We start from the raw sequence: 20,162 nt of genomic DNA on the forward strand, positions 1-20,162 counted from the left end.
GCTCATCAAGCCCCGGGGCCCTGGGCTGCATAACACGTGACCCCAATCGGCATGCACTTTGCCTGGTGTTGCCGTGTGGGGTCAGGACGCCAAATGTGGGCCCCATCACAGGCTGCCTGCACTCCAGTTCCAACCCCAGCGCTTACCAGCCATGACCTTGGGCGACTCATTTTACCTCTCAAAGCCTAAGAGTTCCCACCTGCAGAAAGGAGGCGGTAATAGTGTCACCTCTCAAGGCTGGTGTGAGGACGACGTGAGCCCACGTGGAGGGCACTTCGGGCTGTGGGAAGAGAGAGGCCCCAGAGGGGCCCCGTTCCTCAGTCCTAGAGTTCTAATACTGACATCTGACACAGCAGCCTTCAGAAACCCCTTAAATGCAAATGCCATTTCAATAGCTCCATTTCATTGATGATGTCAGGCTCAGAGAGGTTGATGGATGGGCCCTAGGTCACACAGCAAGAGCCTGGCAAGGCTGGAACCCGAACTCCAGGTCTCTCACTCAGGTCTGTCACCCTTGGTTCACCCAGCACTCCTGTTCCAGTACAGTCCTTTAGCTGCCACCCCTGGTGTTCATTTTTCATTTGTCTGCACCAAGCCTGTGAGATGGACTTTTAGAGTCTGAGAAGTGAAGCTCTTTTGCATTGAATTGTGGAAGCCTGCAGGGCAGGACCCTGGCCTAGAAATGTCCTAAATGACACCCTGCCTTCTCCCCCTCCTTTTTTTTTTTGTTCCCCTGCTACCAAGACCGTGGCCCCTTAGTGCTATACTGTTGAAATATTAAAGGGATTTTTTTCCCTCCCAAGGTTAACCAAGAAATTCCTCAGAAATTGTATTACACTCATTTCCCTCAGCAGAGGGGTTCTGCGGTAATGCCGGCCGACTGTTTGTTCTCCATGCGTCGTAAACTGGTCCGCCTGGGCGCCTTCATGTGGTTTCGAGGGCGGTTGTAGGAAACACTCCTGTGGCGCGTGGCAGGCGCGGGCAGGAGGCAGGTTTGTCCAGGGCCCTGGCTGCTCCTCTGTAGGAGAAAAGATGCAGATTGACAGAGTCCTGCCAGGGGGTGGTGTCTGGGCCACCTTTCCCAAAGAAACAAGGGAAGAGAGTCGCTGCACTGTGACCCCAGGCCAAGTGCAGGCCGTGTCCTGGGGTTCGGGGCCGTCCTGGGAGAGCAGTGGTGTGATTTCCGGCAAAGCCCGAGCTCTCCCAGGACCCAGCAGCCAGGAGAGTTTCCCTGGAAGATTCATTCAGGAGCTGCCGGGTGACCAGAGGCTCACTGTCTTTCTAGAGCTGACCTGGTTCGCCAGCCCAATTCAGTCCCACTCCAACCCCGGTCAGGACTCTTGGGGTGGGGTGGGGAGAAGCTCAGAGAGAGTTCTGGAGCTCCGAGAGGCGATTTTCACATGGCAAAGCTGCTCGTTTGTCGTTCGCTCGCCGGTCGGCGGACATTCAGATTGTTTCCATATCTTGGCTCTCGCGGATGATGCTGCAGCGAACCTGGTAGTAAAGTCTGGTGCGTGCACACACGTACCCACAGGCTCTGGAATATTATTGAGCCTTTAAAAAGGAAACCCTGCCGTACGTGACAGTGTGCATAAACTCGGAGGACACTTGCTACGTGAAATAAGCCAGACGCAGACAGACACGCAGCACATGACCTCACTTGTATGAGGAATCTAAGGCAAACTCGAGGGAGCAGTGAGTAGATGCGGTGTGGGGGGTGGAGATGCTGGTCAGGGTGCAGAGTGTCAGTGACGCGGACGGGTGCGCCCCAGGACTCTGGGGACTCTGACCTGCGGCGTGGTGGCGAGAGTCAATGCTGTGTTATGTGCTTGAAAAGTGCTGAGAGGGTAACTCTTCAGTGTTCTCACCAGAAGGAAGAGAGAGAGGAGAGAGACAGAGAGAGACCAAGTGATTACGACTTCCCAAATTCTGCTTTTGGCAGAGGGTTCTCCTAGTGTTGGAGCTCTGGGGAGACATAATGAAGGGGCCCTGGGGGTGGAGAGGCTGGAGGTGTGGCCGTTCTGCTGGGCAGGCTGAGATGGCAGGTGCAGGGAGGGCCCTGTCTCTGGCCTCGGGCATGTCCTCCCTTAGACTCTGAACCTCTCTGGCTCCTGGCCCCTCCCCTCTCCCTGCTGGGGGGGGGGGGGCCGCAGCTTCCTGCTGAGTTTAGCCCCGCCCCTCCGATTTGCATATAGGAGAGAGAGGGGAACCGCAGGGAAAGTCCTGTGAAGCTGCTTCTGCTCACTTTTTTCAAGCTTTCTGCTTTTCTCCCAGACTGAGTAAGCCCTTGAGGGTCCCCTCTGCAGTGGTGATTCCTGGGGTTCCCGGGGCGTGGAGTTGCACCTTGCACCGGCCACTTCAAAGCTGCTTTGTCTATTGCATATGGGTTACACATCTTAACCCCAGGATTTTTGCTTTTTTCCAGGCAACCGGTAACCAAAAACACTTTCAGGCAGTACCGAGTGCTGGGGAAAGGGGGCTTCGGGGAGGTAAGTGAGCGTCCATGTTTTCAGTCGAAAGTTCCCACACTCTGGTCCCCTTTTCTGTCCCTTCTGGCCCTGCGAAAGCTGTTCCTGGCGTTTGCTGGTTGTGGGCCCCTGGTGCAGAGGAGGGTCGGGGGTGTCTGAACTCGAAGGAGGGTGTGGGTCAGCCTCAGGCAGGGTGCGAGTCCGAAGAGGAGAAACAGGGCTCCTGGCTGTCTTTGGAGGGAGAGGGGGCGTTGGGGGCCTGGAGGCACTGCTCCTACGCACTGCCGTGCTCCGTCTGACCCCGCCCCCCATGGGGAGGCAGGCCTGGTGCTTCTCCTTTAGCGAAGAGGAAAGCCGACCTTCGGTGGCCCAGCCCAGGGCCCACAGGTGACAGGACTAAGACTGGCTCCCAAATGCCCTGTGTCCATTCCTCTGCATTACAAACTCAGGGGTCCCGGAGGTCTCCCATCACTGACCCCCAACGAGTGTCTTTTAGCTTCAGCTAGTACTTGAAAATGCCCAGTTGGCACTGGTCGCATCTGGTTGGGAGCCGAGGACAGAGCAGCAAGTTGTCTCTGGGAGAGGGACAGGGTTTAGGCTCCAGCCGATCACCCAGATGGTGCTGCGAATGGCTCACACTGCACCTTCCAGAGCTGGGACCCACCTTGGGGGAAGAGGGGAGAGGGCGCCGAAGCCGGATCTTAGGGAAGGGCCCAGGGCAGCTGCGGCTCCGGCTCCATCAGCTTCCCAATCTCTCGGCCTGGCGACAGGGCTCCGGGCCTCACACGCCCCGCACCCTCGGCTTCTCCCTCGCACCACAGGTCTGTGCCTGCCAGGTTCGGGCCACGGGTAAGATGTACGCCTGCAAGCGCCTGGAGAAGAAGAGGATCAAGAAGAGGAAAGGGGAGTCCATGGCCCTCAATGAGAAACAGATCCTGGAGAAGGTCAACAGTCGCTTCGTGGTGAGCGTCCGGGGCCTGGTGACCGGCGCCTGCTGGGACCGGGGCGTCTGTCCCTCGGGGAGTGGGCGGTGCTCCAGTGTGGCAGCTCTCCGCATGCCCAGCCCAGGAAAATGGGGTGCAGAGGGAGGGACACCTGCAGAAAGGCAGCCACACCCCTAGTCACCACCATCCCAAGGCCCCTCGGGCCAATGGTGGCTGACCTCGTCCTGTCCCTAGGCTAGCCGAGCTCCCCTCTGTGTGGGGGGCCGAGACCTCTGTTCTGCAGGACCACCTTGCAAACTCCTTGGAGGGCAAAGAAGCCCCCCCACCCGAGGTCCACCGAGGGGCTCTGTTCTGACAGCCCCCTGCAGGCTGGCTTCCTTGGGGTAGACACCCCAGTGCTGGTACCCTGACCCTGCACTCTTCGCATTTCTCCGTCCACGCTACGCTCTGTGCAGTGACAGGGTGGCCCCAACTCGTAGTAGCGACTGGCAGCGGCTGCCAACAAGCAAGACTGATCTGTCACTCGCACGGTCCAGTAGGACTGGGCCGCCCTCCTCTCCCTCACAGCCACCCCATCTGGAGTCCTGGGGGTATACGCCCAGGGACACACCCGTCACCACCACCCTCAGCCCGTTGGCCAGACTGGTGCCTGCAAGGGACGAGCCAGCTGTGGGAAAAGTGGAGGAGGACGTGGCCGTTCGGTCAGCCCTCAGTACCTCCGCTGCGGGTCCCTGTAGAATCAGTGTGGGTGTGGGAGAGAGGTTCCCGCGGCCGGGGACGCAGGAGGGACGCAGGAGGGACGCGGAAGGCCCCTCTCTGAGCAACCGCTCCGCTGTGTTCAACTCACGGTTTTTAGCCAACAGCATCTTGCCAGACTTCTTACGCTGCAGTATTTTTCCCCTTAAAAGACAGATTTTTAAAAAAAATACCCAGACCTGCAGCTGCGCCCTTCCCTTCATACACAAGAAAGAGAGAAACTCTCCCCCTTGCAGAAGCCAGTCCCCAAAGATAGAGGCTGCCCCTGGCTTGGATCCACTGCGCAGAGGCGGTCCTCACTCACCACTGGCAGGTTTCTGGGACTGCGTCCATCCGCAGGCTGGACTCCTTGGTGGAGGGGTTGCTGTGGCAGAGGGAGCGTGCGCCTCCCAGTCGGTAGCTGTCCCCAGACGGCTCTCCAGGAAGGTTGCCCCGGTGAAATCCCACCAGCCGTGTGTGAGGACTAGACGTGCCATCAGCCTAGTGCTTCCGTCATTCCCCACGGAGGGGGTGGCTTTCCACAGGGACACTCCAAGGGGACAAAACTGTGCCTCGCTGGGTCTCATCCCAGGCTGACCCCACTGCCAGCCCCACCCAGAGTGACAGTGACATGTGGGAGGCGGTGATCGAGGCCAACACCAGCCCTCACCAGTCCAGAACCTTCCTCTGAGCCGTTGGGCCCCCTCAATAGGGACCACTGGTCACTGCCTCCGGGCCGGCCATGGAGCCCTCAGGGGCGATGCCGCTCTTTTCGGGGCTAGTGATGGTGGGTCCTTCTCGGGGAAGGGTTGGAGCCTGGGCCTTCCTCTACTGAGCCCGTCCTCTGCCTGCAGTGGGGAGTTCCCCTTGGGGTCCTTCCTCGTGGTCACCTGGACAGGTGTAGGGCTGGGGGCAGCAGTGGCTGGCGCCAGAGCACAGTTCCCAGGGCCCTGTCACCTTCGGCGCCATTCTGCCTCCTTTCCTCAGAAGTAACCCTTGTTCCTGGTGTCTGCACACAAGCTGTACGGTGCAGCCCGGCCCCAGCCTGGTCCATGCGGCCAGAGTTCATGTGTACCAACCCGCTGAGTGGGGACCCATGGTCCCATCCAGAGCCTTGGCGGCTGGTCTCCGTCAGCAAGGGATTGGATCCTCTCTGCCGATGGTCCCTCTGACCAGGTGTGTCCCGCGTGTGAGAGTCTTGGCCAAGTTGTGTTCTGCTTGGCGAAGCCCCTCTGGCCACCTGCCCAGCTGGCGGCCAGCGTCCCTGCACTGACGATGCCGGACAAGCACGTGGCCCTGCTGTGCTCGACCAGGCAACACAGTGACGAGGTCTCAACCCGCTGACGCACACACGTGCTTTTGTGGTGTAAACGCAGAGGGGCCTTCCTGGCGGGATCCCTGAAACAGCAGGTGGCCAGCCTGCCCTCCCCCCTTGTCTCCCCACCTGAACCCACCAGACTGGAAAGCGCAAGTCCTTCACCCACTGAGGGGGGCAGCGGGCAGGGCACTCTGAGGCGGTCTGGATTGGAGGCCAGCAGGCGTGAAGCTGCTGCCGCTCCCCTGGCCCAGTGCCCCGCCCCCCAGCTTCAAGGACCCGGAGGAGGGAGGGCGGAAGTGGAGGGTCGTCGCAGAACCTCACCTTGTTGTTATCTTGCACTCCTAGGTCAACCTGGCCTACGCCTACGAGACCAAGGACGCACTGTGTTTGGTCCTGACCATCATGAACGGGGGCGACCTGAAGTTCCACATCTACAACATGGGGAACCCCGGCTTCGAGGAGGAGCGGGCCTTGTTCTATGCGGCCGAAATCCTGTGCGGCTTGGAAGACCTGCACCTGGAAAACACCGTCTACAGGTGAGTGCACGTGGGTGGGGACCCGACTCTCCCCCGGGAACTGAGGCCTGGTTGCTACTCTTGCAGGTGAGGGTGCTGGCGTCGGACAGACTCCGCCCTGAAACTGAGTGAGGGAGGTGGGCTGCACGTCCTGGCGCCCTGTCCCCTCCAGGCCAGTGCCCGGGGTCGCTCAGCGGAGCCTGGTGGCTATGACCTGGACCCAGGAAAACTCCAGGCCTTTGTCCACCCCTCGCTCCCCTCACTGGCATGCAGACTCTAAGTGGCCACCTTCCTGCTTGTATCGCAGCCCTTGGCCAAGACTCTGAAGCACTGCACCATCGTACATGTTCAGAAGACTTCTGAGATGGTCTAACATGTGTTCAAATAGTGGCTGATACTGACACTTTGAAATTGAACAGTTAGTTTGCTTTTTTAAAGGTATCCAGTGGGATGTGATTGCTGTGGCCCATTGATTTCCACCATCATTTATCTTTAAAAAAAATGCCTAAAACTCTTTCATGGTGAGGAATTTCCTATCATTTTCTATTCCATTCCTTCCTCACAAAATGTTATTACAATGGAATATATATTTATGCCTAAAAGTCTTTCATTGAAATATGTGGCTACATATAAGATTTTTTAAAAATTTCCCTTGACCATAAGGCTCCAAGTGTCAGTAATTTCTTCTGTTGAGTTGCCATTATAATTATCACTAGTAGGTCCCACTTCTCATGGTGACCTGGGGTTTTTACACCTGGAACAGGGCACCATCAGAATTAATCTCTGTCTTCGGGGAGCAGAGCTAGTGAGAAGGGGCGGGTGGGAGGGGGAACCCCAGAGGCAGCCAGGGCATCGTGATGTTAAGGATCTAGAGTCCACACTCCTGAAACTGCTGGCAAGTGGGGCTCTCCTGGGAGGCCCCCAGAGACCCCCAGGCACACACAGCCCAGTTTGGAGACCTTTGCCATGGAGATCTTGGTGGAGATTATCCTGGGAGACCAAGAAGGTTTTGAAAACAAGAAGCGAGGCCTTGATGTCATGCCTTTCCCTCTAAACTGTCTCCCCAGTTGTGCTTCTTTCTGTTTGGTCGTCATTCAAGTGACAAGAGAGTCAGAGCAGTTTTCCTAAGCGTTGAAAAAAGCATCCTCCATTTGATTGCCTTTCACTTAAAAGGGGGGGCAGTTTTCCAAGTTCAAGCTTGAGCACTTACCACGGCCTCTTGTGGGCCCTGGTTCTGGCTCGTGCCTACTGGCCAGTTTGATGATTGACACATTGGTTCTTGCTCTTCTGTGGAATTGTCAACACATCAAAAGGATGCATATTAAATAACAACAGCAAAAAAAAAAAGTATTTTGTAACGAATAACTGCGTACAAACCCCAGTGAGCACTGTGTCAGACCACCAGCTGCGTTTGGGCACTGTGACCCCTCCCCAGGGCCAGCTGCCATCAGTTCAATGAACGGAGCCTGTTGGTTGAGAACCAGTCCTCAATCCAGAGGCCAGGTGTCGGTGCCCAGTGCCTTACCTGAGTTGCACACCATCCTACTGGCGGTTCGTTTACCCCAGGGGACCCTTCCCTAGTAAAACCAGACACTTCTGCTGCCTCTTCCCCCTGCTGGGAATGGAAAGGTTCCCTTCTTTAAGAGCATGACTGTGTCATCAGAGAGAAGGCAGACATTAGGGACAGGGAGAGGTGGCCACACCTACAGCTGTGCCATCTTCCAGACTGTAGCTTGGTGCCTGCGGGGCCCACGCTGAGAGGGTCCTTCCACTGGGGGAGGCCATCCTCCTCCCCACAATTTCCTGTCCCAGTTCTGTAGCTGGTGCTTTGTTCTCAGTAACTTCTGTTCCTTTATTCCCAGGCTCTTCTATACCTTCAGGGCATCCTGAGACCTTGGGGGTCTCCCCAGCTCTGGAGGGGTCTGTGACCACCCCAGCCAGAGGTAACCTCTGCCCTGGGGGCTGTGGACAGGAGCCAGCACCAGCCTTCACCTAACCTCCTTCCTAGTCGCTCCCCAGGGTCAAGAAGATGCCGGTGACAAACAGTGGGAGGACAGAAATTAGCCCAATATTGTCTCAGCCTGGAGACCTACAGCCTCAGGACCAGGGGGCTCCACCCAGACTCCAGGGTGCCTTTGAATGCCCACACTCACATGCTTGTGGTCCTTCCCTTTCAGAGATTTGAAACCTGAAAACATCCTGTTAGACGATTACGGTAAGTCGGGGAGTCGTGCGGAAGACCTTTTCCTACTCTGTAGCTGAGGTGAGCATCGCAACCCAAAGCGGAGGGCCTCTCCGAGACTCAGGCACCGACCCTGGGCCCCCGGGAGGGCAGGGGGCAAGTGAGGGAGGGACCTGCTCTTTGTCCTCAGTCCTGGGGACCCAGGGAAGGCAGCAGGTATGGATGCAGCTCCCACCTGGAGAGGAAGCTACGTGGCTGGGCAGAGAGAGAGAGGAGAGAGAGATGAGTGGAAGGGAGTGAGATGAGGGGTCCAGAATTTCAGAACCTCGTTTTTCTTGTTTTTATTTTATATATTTTTAAAGACTTTATTTATTTATTTTTAGGGAGAGGGGAAGGGAGGGGGAAAGAGATGGAGAGAAACATCAGTGTGTGGTTGCCTCTTACTAGGGACCTGACCTGGTGCACAGCCCAGGCATGTGCCTCGACTGGGAATCGAACCAGCGACCCTTTGGTTCACAGGCTGGTACTCAGTCCAGTGAGCCACACCAGCTGGGGCACATTTGTCTTATTTTTAGATGGAAACAATGAGTCCTGCCCTGCCAGCTTCAGAGGGTGGAAGGTGGTGGTGAGGTTCTGACAGGATCGCTTGAGGGCACATCGTCCAGCCAGCCGCAGCCGCCGTGCATGTGCTAGTCATTAGCATTTGTGCATTGCCCTCGCTGTTTTCTCGCACGGGTGACAGGGACGGCCACAGCAGGCCCTCCCAACTGTGCAGCCTCACACAATGAATGGTGGGGAGTGGCTGGGGGGCGGGGTGCCAGGCTGGCATGCTGTGCCCGCTTTACAGACGACAAGATTAAGGCTCAGAGGAGCCAAGCTGCCAAGGTCACCTGGCAATATCAGTGGGGAGCCGAGATCAGAGACCAGGCCCCCTCAGCACGTTGGGGACCTGGCGATGCTGCCACGTGCAGCAGGGGGCCATTACCCCGGAGGTCTCAGTCCCACGCCCACCACTGACCTGCATCCCCAGGGCCGGACTCCACGCGGTCACATCGCCCTTTCTGCCTTCGTCAGGGGTTGCTCAGCTGGGGGACGCAGCTCCAACCTGTCCAGGGTCCCCCTCATTGGGCCTTGCTGAAGGCCAAGCCACGGGGGCTCCGGTATCCACAGATGGGGAGTGTTGCCCCTGCAGGGTCAGATGTGGCATGGCCCCCCCACCCCCGCCCCTGGGTGGGCCACCAGATGAGACGACACCCAGGCTGAGCGCCCAGCAGGGCCTCGTCCCTGCTTTGGGTTCAGTCGGGGGCCAGGAGCACTAACCCAGCACCGTCCCCAGGGCCTGGGCATCTTCCCGCCGTGTTTCTCCAACGGGAGAAAACAACCTCTAAAGACCATCTGGGCAGGACAGGAAGTTGCTTCCCAAATTGCTTTATAATTTTTTCCCCTTAAGCAAATTGTTGCAAAATGTCAGGAGAATCTCACATTTTTTCCATGAAGCAATCCCAGAATCAGGCCAAGGCGTTTTAAACTCCATGACCTCAGCCTTCCAAGAAGCCCATTAGAGCATTTTATGAGGCAGGTCGGCTGCCGTCCAGCCAAATGCAACCATCCCTTTGCATCTGACATCCTTCTCCTGAAGAGTAGTGAGTTCCCCGCAGCCTCCGACACCCGGGCTCTCCTGGGGGCCGCAGTCCCCCTGCAGTGTTAGATCGGGCCCCTCTTCATGGACAGATGAAAACACAGAGTCCCGGGGCCTTGCCTGGCACACACAGCGCATCTGTGCCCCTGCCCAGGATGGGACGACTGTTCTGGGCCCCGCTCACCATCCTGGGCCCTGCTGACCCTCCGCTTCCCCCCACACAGGTCACATCAGGATCTCCGACCTGGGCCTGGCCGTGAAGATCCCCGAGGGGGACCTGATCCGTGGCAGGGTGGGCACCGTCGGCTACATGGGTGAGTGCGGGTGTGCCCCCCCCCAGAGTCCCTGGCCTCTTTGGGTGACCCTCATCTGAAGTAAGGGCTCGGTGAGGGGTGGGAGATCTTAACCAGCAAATCTTAACCAGGGGTGTCACTTGACTACACCGAGCTCTGTCTCTCACCTCTCCTCACCCTCCTCATCTGCCCCCAGCTCCCGAGGTCCTGAACAACCAGAGATACGGCCTGAGCCCTGACTACTGGGGTCTGGGCTGCCTCATCTACGAGATGATTGAGGGCCAGTCACCGTTCCGAGGCCGCAAGGAGAAGGTGAAGCGGGAGGAGGTGGACCGCCGGGTCCTGGAGACCGAGGAGGCGTACTCCCACAAGTTCTCCGAGGAGGCCAAGTCCATCTGCAAAATGGTGAGCTGCTGGTGATCCAGACGCTGTCCTCGGCCCCCCAGCGGTGGCTGCCCTCCCCTTGCCCCCTCCTAGCTCAGCAAACCGGCTGAGGAGGACAGGGCCAGGGTGCACCCGGGCATGGGCATTGAAGCCACCAAGCGGAGGTGCCAGGGTTGCTTGCTGTGCTGGAGGGAGTCTGGGGTGGGGGCCGGGCGGCCCCTGACAAGGGGAAGGGGCTGAGCTGAATGGCGTGGGGCCCTCACATCCAGCTTTGTGGGGGAAGTCAGCACAGGGGAGAAAGAAGTTGATCCCAGCTGATCCCCAAGGTACAAGGGGATCTTGGGCCAAACCCCTACCCTGGCCTTGGGCCTCCTGCTCCTCCCAGCTCTGCACCCTGCACACTGGCTTGAAGCAGTGACATTTTCCGACTTTGAACACCTTCACCAAGTTTTCTGTCCACTAAACAGAATGCTGGGCGCACCGGCATGGTAGCGTCTGTGGGCAGTGAGATTGCCCCGTCCAGGCGGGCGCATGTGGGAGTGACACTCAGGCTGGTGGCAGGGGCGAACCCCTGGACTACGGCCTTGCCCCTCAGCCCAAGCCCGCCCACGCCTGGCCAGGGGCCCTGTGGGAGACGGCCACTCTGCTCCTGCTCTCAGGCTCCTGAGCCCTGCCAGGACCCTTGGGGACAGGAGGGCCTGAGTGTGCAGCTCTGCACACCCACGAGCCCACACACTTCCTCTCCTGATGCTGCTGCACCGGAGCAGCCAACGGTCAGCGGTCAGGCTGGACGTCCACCTCTGAACCGTGTGCCTGAGTGACTAGGCCAGCGCGTAGAGAGGCATGGGCCCCCGGGTCGATGGGAAGCAGCAGCTTCTGTACCGCTGCTGCTAAACCCCCAGGCTGTGCCTCAAGGGGGCCAAGAACCCTCTGGAGTGGCTCCCCCTCCCCAGGAGGCCCCTCTCCTGGGCCCCTCCACACGCTGCTGACCACTCCCTCTCCAGCTTCAGCCTGGCGTCACAGTGCTCTGGGAAGAAAGATTAGGGCTAGGTCTGCCGTGTGACGACCTCCAGAGAAAGAGGACATGGTTCTGTCACTGGCGTGTGCGAGAGGCACAGAGGGAGGGGTGTGTGCCATGGGGCCTGGGGCCAGCTGTGGCTGGGCACTTGCCCACACGCCTGGGGCCTCCAAGAGAACAGGGTGTCACAGCCGTGGACTTGGTCGGGGGGACAGGAGGAGCAAGGCAGCATGAGGCAGCTGTGGACACGTGGGCTCCTAGAGGGGCCTCAGTTACGTCAGGGAGAGGTTCTCTCTCCAGTGAACTGCAGAGGGAGGTCAGAGCAGGGTGCCCCAGGTCAGTCGGGGATTCAGAGAGGCAGGTCTTGAGAGACCCCAACAGGGGCATAGATGTGCTAAGAGAACAGAAAGACACAGGGGGCCCCCTCCTTGCTTGCTTTGCGGCAGCAGGACACTGCTGTTTCTCTGCTGCCCCCTGCTGTTCACTGAGAGAAAGGCAGTGGCCAAGCCGGGCCATTGGGACCCTGGGCTCTTGGGTGCAAAGTGTCAAACTGACACCCCCTCATCTTTGTTAGCTGGAAGAAGAGCCAGGAGTATTGGGACTCTGGTCCTGGGCTTCTTCTGTGTCCTTTGCCACAGTCCATCTGGTCTGGCAGCCAGGCTTGCCCTGTCCCCTCCAGCGGGCACTAGCTCAGGGTGCCGTGGGGTGGAAGGAGACCATGGAGGCCCCGAGCAGCTCCAGCCCCACCTGCCTGCAAAGGCCTCTTCACACACAGCCAGGAAGCTGGCCCCTGGCCCCCAGATTCCGCCCCTCATTCCATCTTGGCAGCCACAAGACCTTTCCCACTGTTCCTGGGGTCCAGAAATGCATGTACCTCACGGCCCTGCCCCTGGCTCCAGGCTCCAGCCCCAAACCTCAGCACCCTCCTCCTCCACCCCCTGCTGAGTCTCGGCTCGGGTCCTTCCCCACCCCCTCCAGCTCCCTCCTTCCGGCCCTTCAGCCTCCCTGACCCCCAGTTTCACAGCCAGCTCGCCTTCCTCCTACCCTGTGGTGTTGCATCTGTGGCCTTGAGGGGCCCCTAACCCTCATTTTACTGAGGCCAGACCCTCACTGTCCTCAGCCTCCCTTGCCCCTTCCCCCCACAGCGGTTTGCACCTGGGTCCAAGACTACGGTGTGCCGTGGGTTGAGTAAACGGACGGAGACCCACAGACAGAGCCCTTGCCCTTTGTAAGCTACCTGTGGCAGAAGGTAACACCGGTTCAGCCGGCCTCCCTGGGTGCCCAGTGGGTGCCCAGCCTGTACTAGGTACCAGGCACATGGCTGCGGGGAGACGCAGACGGAGCTTGCTGCCCCGGGGGCTCCCTGCACACACGTATGCCGTGAACTCGGGGCCACGAAGCCCACAGTGGCTCAGGAGGTAGCCCTGAAACAAGGCCTGTCAGGGCCAGGCAGCGTCTCTCGGAGGCCTGGGCGGGCACGGGCTGGAGAGGGCTGGAGGAGGGACATCTGGGAGTCCCAGGGATGCACCTGTGACGGGGAGACGACCACAGACCCACCATCCCGCAGGAGGAAAGGCCCACCTCATGGGGCACGACCTCATGGGGCTCTGTCTTGTCACAGCTACTCACCAAAGACCCAAAGCAGAGGCTGGGCTGCCAGGAGGCAGGGGCTGCAGAGGTCAAGCGACACCCCTTCTTCAGGAACATGAACTTCAAGCGCTTAGAAGCTGGGATGTTGGACCCTCCCTTTGTTCCAGACGTGAGTAGCCTCCCTCACTGTGGACTGAGCCTGTGCCCAGGGTCTCAGCCTGGACTTTAGCTGAGCGTCCATTCTGGGCCCGGGGCTGGGGGCCCAGGAGACCCGTGGGCAGGAGGCAGCCCTGCAGGAACTGACCTGTCACCAGGGCTGGGGGTCCCCTGCATCCATCCTGGAGTCATCTCCTCTACGAAGTCCTCATCTCCAGAGCCCCTGGGAGGCCCCCCATGCCTTTCAACTCCCAGAGGGCAGGGCCCTGCCGGGCTCACCTCTGTGAGTCCCAGCACAGAGGGCCCCCAGCACGGGTCCAGTGAGCGAGTGAGACCAGAGACGCAGCAGCAGCGCACAACGGCCCCGTGGCCCAGGTGCTGCTGTGTCCCGTTTGGCAGGTGAGGAGACAGGCCTACAGGGGTAGGTGATATTTCCGAAGTCCCTACACACCACGGCTGGGACTCTAGCCAGGGCCCGTCTGGTGGCAGAGCCTGGGTGCCGAGCCCCCCGGTGCCCCATGATGTGAGAGGGGCAGGGGCGGTCCCTCTGGGACATCCTCCCTGGCTGCATGTTCCCGCGGACTCAGAGTCTCTGTCGTCCCCTGGCCGGGCCCTGGGAACCAGCATTTGCTCTCTCTATGGGGGGCTGGGCCGGAGGCCCTGCACTGCCAGCCCTCTTTCAGATATGGATGACTTTAGAAACATCTCCACCATCCCGATCTCGTGGGCTTTAGGGGAGCAGAGACCACCTAAAGGGGGAGTGGGGATCCTTGGAGGTGCCAAGGAGTATGAGCCTGGAGATGGGGTGCCCTGCAGCCTGTGTAAGGGCAGCAGGGGCCCTGGACACCCCGAGCTCACACCCTGGCCGAGGTCCTGGGGCAGATCTGAGAGGACAGTGCGGGTTTTGGGGGGGGCAGCCTCAGGCAGGCCCTCCGCTTCCTGCATCCACACCCCCAGCCCGGCCGGACAGCCATGGCCCCTCTGACCGAGCCCCTGCCCCTCAGCCCCGCGCTGTGTACTGTAAGGACGTGCTGGACATCGAGCAGTTCTCCACCGTGAAGGGCGTCAACCTGGACCACACGGACGACGACTTCTACTCCAAGTTCTCCACCGGCTCCGTGCCCATCCCGTGGCAGAACGAGGTGAGCGAGGTGGGGTGGATGTGTGGGGTCAGGGGTCCCTGTGGCCTGCTGGGGCCGCATGGGGCTGGGTCAGACGAGGGAAGACAAGGCGGGACAGATGTGACCAGTCCGGGTGACTCTGCTGGGAAGTCCGGCAGGGAAAGGAGGGAAATGGAGCTGTGGCTGGAGGCGGGCGGGGTTGTGTCGGAGCCAGAGCCGCATCGATGGGGTGGGCGGGGGCTGCAGCCGGCTTGCGGGGTCCCCGGGCCTGGGTGCGTGAGGAGGGGCTGGCGGTGGGCACAGTGGTGGAGGCTTCTGCCTTTTCGGGCAAGGGCACAGCCAGGCCGCTGGGGAAAGGCGGGCACGGGCAGAGCCGCCTGGGTCTGGGCCCTGGTGAGACCAGGGCACTGGAGGACTTGGTGGGACCCGACTTGGGCCCATGTGGGTGCAGGTCCGGGGGCTGGGACGCCTTTCTGGCCGCGGCCCTCACGGCACCCGGGTGTGCACTCTGCCCCTGCAGATGATCGAAACCGAGTGCTTTAAGGAGCTGAACGTGTTCGGGCCCAACGGAGCCCTCCCGCCAGACCTGAACAGAAGTCACCCCCCGGAACCACCAAAGAAAGGGCTGCTCCAGAGGATCTTCAAGCGTCAGGTGAGACCCCGCCGCCACCGCACCTGCTGTCCTGGCCTCCACTCCGGGGACCGGCCCAGGCACACCCACCTTCGAGACCGGAGCTGCAGCGGTCCACCTCCCTGGGGGGCTCTGAGGGGGGGTCGGCAGCAGCCTGGAGGGGACAGGCAGCCTGTCCGAAGCCCCTGTCCGAGGGGATCCCTGGGGTGGCAGAGGCAGGGCCAGCCCCAAGTGGAGCTTCATCAGGGCCTCCCACCTGGGCATTGCTGACGTTTTGGGTCAATTCTTTCCAATGGGGGGGGTGCTGTGCGCCACATGATACTTAGCTACCTCTCTGGCCTCCACCTGCCAGGAGCACCCCACTCCCTACCTCACCCCTGTGGCAGAATGTCTCCAGACAGTGTCCCCTGGGGGCAGCGCGCCCAGAGAGAGAGGCAGTGCCATGCCACCTGGGTCTGCAGGGGAGGGCGCACAAGGCAGCTCGAGACGCAGAGTCCCTGGCCGGTGGCCCCTGACCCAGGCCCCTGTGTGTGGCCGCCAGCCCCTGGGTTGCCTGAGTCACCAGGCGGGACCCCACATGGACTGACTCGCTTTCTCTCCCCCTCTCTCTCCCTGCACCCTGCCCCCCAGCATCAGAACAATGCCAAGAGTTCGCCCAATTCCAAGACCAGTTTTAACCACCACATAAATTCAAACCATGTCAGTTCTAACTCCACTGGAAGCAGCTAGTGGCAGCTTGGCCTTGAAGTCGACCGTGGGACCAGCCTAGACCCTTGTCCTTAGAAGCAGAACTCGTGACCCATGGAGCGTCCGTTCTGGCTGGGCGGACAGGGGAGCCCTCCAGGAGCTGGGGACGGAAGGAGGCCGCCGCCCCCTCCACGCAGAGCCTCGGGTTCCTCAGAGAGATCTCCACTCAGGTCTGCGTGCGGAGGTGGCCCTCAGGCCGGGTGGACTGGATTTGTCTCTGTCAAATATCGCAATAGAAATCCAATCGGATACAACAACTTGCACGTATTTTAATAGCGTCATAACTAGAACTGAATTTTGTCCTTATTATTTTTAAAGAAAAGTTTTGTAAATTTCTCTATCGTCTCAGTTTACATTTTGTATATTTGTATTTAAATGAAAGTCAGACTCCGAGGGTGTATATTTTCTGTGCAGCCACGCAATGTCTAAGCCATGCGTTTTCAGACATTTTAGAGGGGGTGGGGGACTTACCCCCCAAAAATGTGACCCAAGACTTCCACAGCCTCAAATGAGAAAACGTTTTTATTAAATGTAGAAAATGATTCACGTTTCACCTTTAAAGCACTGGTTGTATCCATCTCTGTAACTTTTCCCTTGCGTTGACTTCGCCCTGTGCTGACCTGCAAGAATCGGAATTAAATGCACAAAGGTACCCTGGGGACCCTGCCTCAGCCAGAGCGCCCCCTGCTGGCCATGGAACTGCTGGGCCCTCTCCATCGGGACGCACCCTCTCCCGGCTGTGCTGCAGCCTCCTCTTCCTTCCCGGAGGTGGCCGTGAGCCACACCGGTGTCCTCAGTCCGGTATTCTCTGTGCCTCTTTCTTTCTAAGCAGGTTCTGACTGCTAAAGCCCATGTGTGTTGGGGTGTTAGTTTTCTTCTGTTTTGAAGAGGCGCCTAGCAGTGATAAGGAGCAGTCCAGTCATAAAGCCCCCGGTGTCCCAACCCTTCATGGCCCATGGGAGCTTTGGAGCAGGGTCAGTGGGTCTCCCTGAATGAGTCTGGGTGGGGAAGGGCTTGCCCGGGGAAGCTGGGCGTGTCCTTTAAGTGTTTACAGGGTCGTAGGGCCACCACAGACTCGTTGTCCCAGGGGGCAGGGGCAGAGCTGGCTCTTCAAGCAGATGGGATGCCCAAGGAGAGGCCAAGCCACCGAAGAAGCTCAAGACAAGCTCCTTGTCATTTCTCGGGAGAGGAAGGGCAGAGGCCCCCTCGCATTGCCATCCCCATCTCTGCGGCCCAGGCAGCCCCAGGGGCACTTGGTGGCTTTGCCAGACCAGGGCCTCTGAATCCAGTCCCTCACCAATGTGGCACGGCCGTCCAGTCCTGGGGAGCCCCTGGCCGCCCCCTGCCATCTCCAGAAGGTGATAGGAGCCAGTCTGCCCTCACCTCTCCTCTGGGACAGGGAGAGCCACCGCCCGACCCCACTGCCCAGACTGGCGGGGTCCCAGAGACCCAGGCGGCCTCAGTCAGACCTGGTCTCGGCCCCCAGGCAGCTGCCGGGGCTGCTCCCGGGCGGGCCCTGCACCAGCACCCCCACCCCAGCCTGGAGAGCTGCACCTTTCACAGGCCCTGCAGGTCCTTCCAATGTAGGGCGCGAGCGCCACTGCCTCGGCCACCAGTGGGCCTGCGGCTGTGCCCACCCGGACCTGCTGCAGGTGGCCCGGGCCACTGCGAGGCGGGAGGAGGCGGCAGGCACGTCAGCCTTGTAACTGTTCCTGAAAGCGGCCTGTGATCCCCGGGCCCTGCTGCTCGGAAGGGGCCTGACCTTGGGGACGGGCCGCGTTGAGGCGATTTGAGAAACAAATGGGAGAGAAGGGACAGTCGGCCTCCCTCAGACCCCGTTAGTGCTCAGTGTTCTTCCCTTCAAGACCAGCTCTTGTCTCCAGGGGCTGCTTCCATGGCCCTTCTTGGGCTGAATACAAGATAAATACAAATGGCTACATTCAGTCTTTGCCAAGAAGTGCGGAGCCCTTTGACCAGTATTTTAAAGTCCCCAAGCTCTTCATGACCGTCCTTTCTTAATGACAAGGTCACTCATCTCCCTGGGACATCACCAGCCCAAGCCACGATGCTCCTGTCCAGAATTTTCCTTTATTTCACCCAATTCTCGGCAGCCCAGCCCGCACTGAACGGACCAGTGTGGACGGACCAGCCTCTCTATACCTCAGGGCCCGGCGCCCTGTCCGCTGAACTAGAAAAGGATCCTGAAGGGGCAGGAAGGAAACGGAAATCTGCGTGCGCCTGCGTCGGGAGAGCTGTGAGCACTGCCGGAGCCCCCCTCACCTTCGCCCACCCCCCGCAAGTGCCCGCAGGACCCGGGGACAGAATCACTGGCCTTTCCAGTCTTCCTCTTCCTTTTGGCCCCTTGCTTCTCCCAAGAGAAGGGAAGTCTTAATTTGGAACACTGCCTGAAAATTGGCCCTCCTCCCACCAAGTCCCAGGGTCCCCACGGGTCCCGCCCCCACCCCTTCTGCCGCCCACCTCCTGCCCCTACTGCTTCTATTCCAACTTGTGTCCTGCAGCTGCATTTTTTAGGAGGTATTTTTTTACTTAAGGAAAAACCCCACCCTCCCACCCATCCACCTGTTCGGGCGAGGCTTGCTTGGACAGAGTGGATTTAAATCTTTTTTACGGCATTGGAGCTCTTCACAGAAGGGCCCGCCTTTCTCCAGGCATGACATTTTCTCACCAGACGTACGCTGACTTAGGTGCCTTTGAGGTGAGACACAGGGTCTTGCAGAGGCATCTGTGCTCTGTCCCTGGTGGGGCAGGGGAGGTCTCTGCCAGGATCACCAGGACTGACCAGTATTGGCCCAGCCCCCTCTGGGGCTCTCCTGGCCTCCCCCATGGCATCACGCAGACCGACCCCCTGCCTTCGCAGAGGAGGGCCCCACATCCCTCATCAGCTCCGTCTCTACTCTGTCCAGGCCGGGAACATCTCCCTCTAAACCGTGCGCTTCAAGCGCCAGGCACTGCACAGCAGCGCCAGGCCGCAGGTCTCGGGCAGCCCGGGCAGGCTGGCCTGTTCCCTGAACGTACTGTCCTAGACACAGGAGCACCGTCCTGGGAGTGAGGGTGGGGGGAGGCCGTCCTGCAGGAGGAGAGCCACGTGGCCTGGTTCCACGCACACACAAGCGGCCCTCCAGGGCACAAGGTGACTTCTGGCACAAGTAGATACAGCTGCCTGCCCGTGAGCCGAGCAAACCCTGATGCAGCTGAGGGTCCGCCCTCCAGGAAGCCAGGCTCTGCTGGCCTCTCCAAGTGGCCCAGCACACCAGGGGGGCTCCATATTCTTCCACACGCCTGTCCTTCCCCAAAGGCTCAGGTCATCGGGCGGTTTCCCACCGACTTTCTCTCGTGGGCTGCTGACCCAGGCAGACCCCAACACAGAGGACGCCTCAGCCACGGGGACAGCTGGGAGTCTGAAGGGGACACACTTGTGGGGTGACCCCGGCCGCCCTGCCAGGCCGCTGTGTGCTCTCAGATCTGTGTGGGCACTTGCACCCTCCTTAGGGGGACCTCTCCAGGTTGTCTCCGGTCCCCACCCTCAGAGGTGGGGCCTCCTCACTTTGTAGCCTTTGTTGTGGAAGGAGAACGAGCGTTTCGAAGCGGCAGCGCCGCGGGTCGTGAGCAGTGGAGAGAGGGCTCGCGTCCTTCTGAGCCCAGCAGCCCAGCTTTCGCAGTCCAGCCACGCGGGGCCGATCCTGCTGCGGCTCCGGGAGTCTCGTCCCGTCTGACTTTCAAGGCCGGTGCTGCAGACAGCGGTTGAAACATGTGACGAGCTGGCTGTCCCTACGAGGGGGAGACACTTCCCCAAAGAAGACTCTAGATGTCTTTTCCGGTCCATTGATAAGTCATTTTTGTAATAGGTCGAAAACAACTGTTCTCCATACAGAAGGGCATAGTGGCTGCTGGTAGTGTTAAAATAAATAATCCTTCTCGTAGCCAAAGGTTTCTTTTTTTCCCCCAGGGAAATTTAACACTGGTGAGTGCAAAGAGCTCCATCCAGGGGGTCACTGCGGAGGGTGACGGCTTTGTTCTGCTGCTCTGTGTCTGTATGTCCGTCTGACCTGTCACCATGCTGCTGTTCCCAGATCCAACCACTGTTGGTTTTTTAAGAGAAATAAATTCCTTAATCAAAATAACTGCATTGCTTTCCTTCTGCCGAGCTGTTGTTCTGTGCCTTCTGCATATGACAGTTGCCCCTGAGACGCCAATACCTGCCTTTGAGTCTACCCGTTCTGCAGGGTCAGCCCCACCCGAAGGTGGCCCAAACACCGGCCACCCCAACCCGCCCCCACATGGCTTATCTCCAGTGGGCAGGGCCTCAGGCCGTCACCCGAGCCCTCTCCAGGTCGGTTGGCTTCTGAGCCCAAACCCAGTGGGGCCCCAGGAGCACTCCAGCCATAGGGCCCCAAGCCAGA

The 20,162-nt window shown here is 59.7% G+C and overlaps 1 protein-coding gene across 3 annotated transcripts in view; it reads left to right on the forward strand.

The window, feature by feature from the left end:
• The window catches only part of GRK5 (G protein-coupled receptor kinase 5), a 187,812-nt gene extending 167,961 nt beyond the window's left edge, over positions 1–19,851 (forward strand). For 2 of the 3 annotated variants that reach the window (XM_053668382.1, XM_037148835.2), the window contains 10 exons: positions 2,426–2,489; positions 3,290–3,430; positions 5,811–6,001; positions 8,158–8,195; positions 10,026–10,115; positions 10,291–10,499; positions 13,118–13,255; positions 14,247–14,384; positions 14,884–15,015; positions 15,625–16,302. In XM_053668382.1, the coding sequence (XP_053524357.1) occupies positions 2,426–2,489; positions 3,290–3,430; positions 5,811–6,001; positions 8,158–8,195; positions 10,026–10,115; positions 10,291–10,499; positions 13,118–13,255; positions 14,247–14,384; positions 14,884–15,015; positions 15,625–15,723 (1,240 nt within the window). In that variant the 3' untranslated portion in view covers positions 15,724–16,302. Of the gene's footprint in view, positions 1–2,425; positions 2,490–3,289; positions 3,431–5,810; positions 6,002–8,157; positions 8,196–10,025; positions 10,116–10,290; positions 10,500–13,117; positions 13,256–14,246; positions 14,385–14,883; positions 15,016–15,624; positions 16,303–19,708 lie in introns of those variants that run through there. The other variant, XM_053668383.1, reaches the window with a different exon arrangement.
• Positions 19,852–20,162: the final 311 nt, after the last annotated feature.

This window comes from Artibeus jamaicensis, unplaced genomic scaffold (assembly GCF_021234435.1).
Source record: "Artibeus jamaicensis isolate MK-2021 breed Jamaican fruit bat unplaced genomic scaffold, CSHL_Jam_final contig_490, whole genome shotgun sequence".
NCBI lineage: Eukaryota > Metazoa > Chordata > Mammalia > Chiroptera > Phyllostomidae > Artibeus > Artibeus jamaicensis.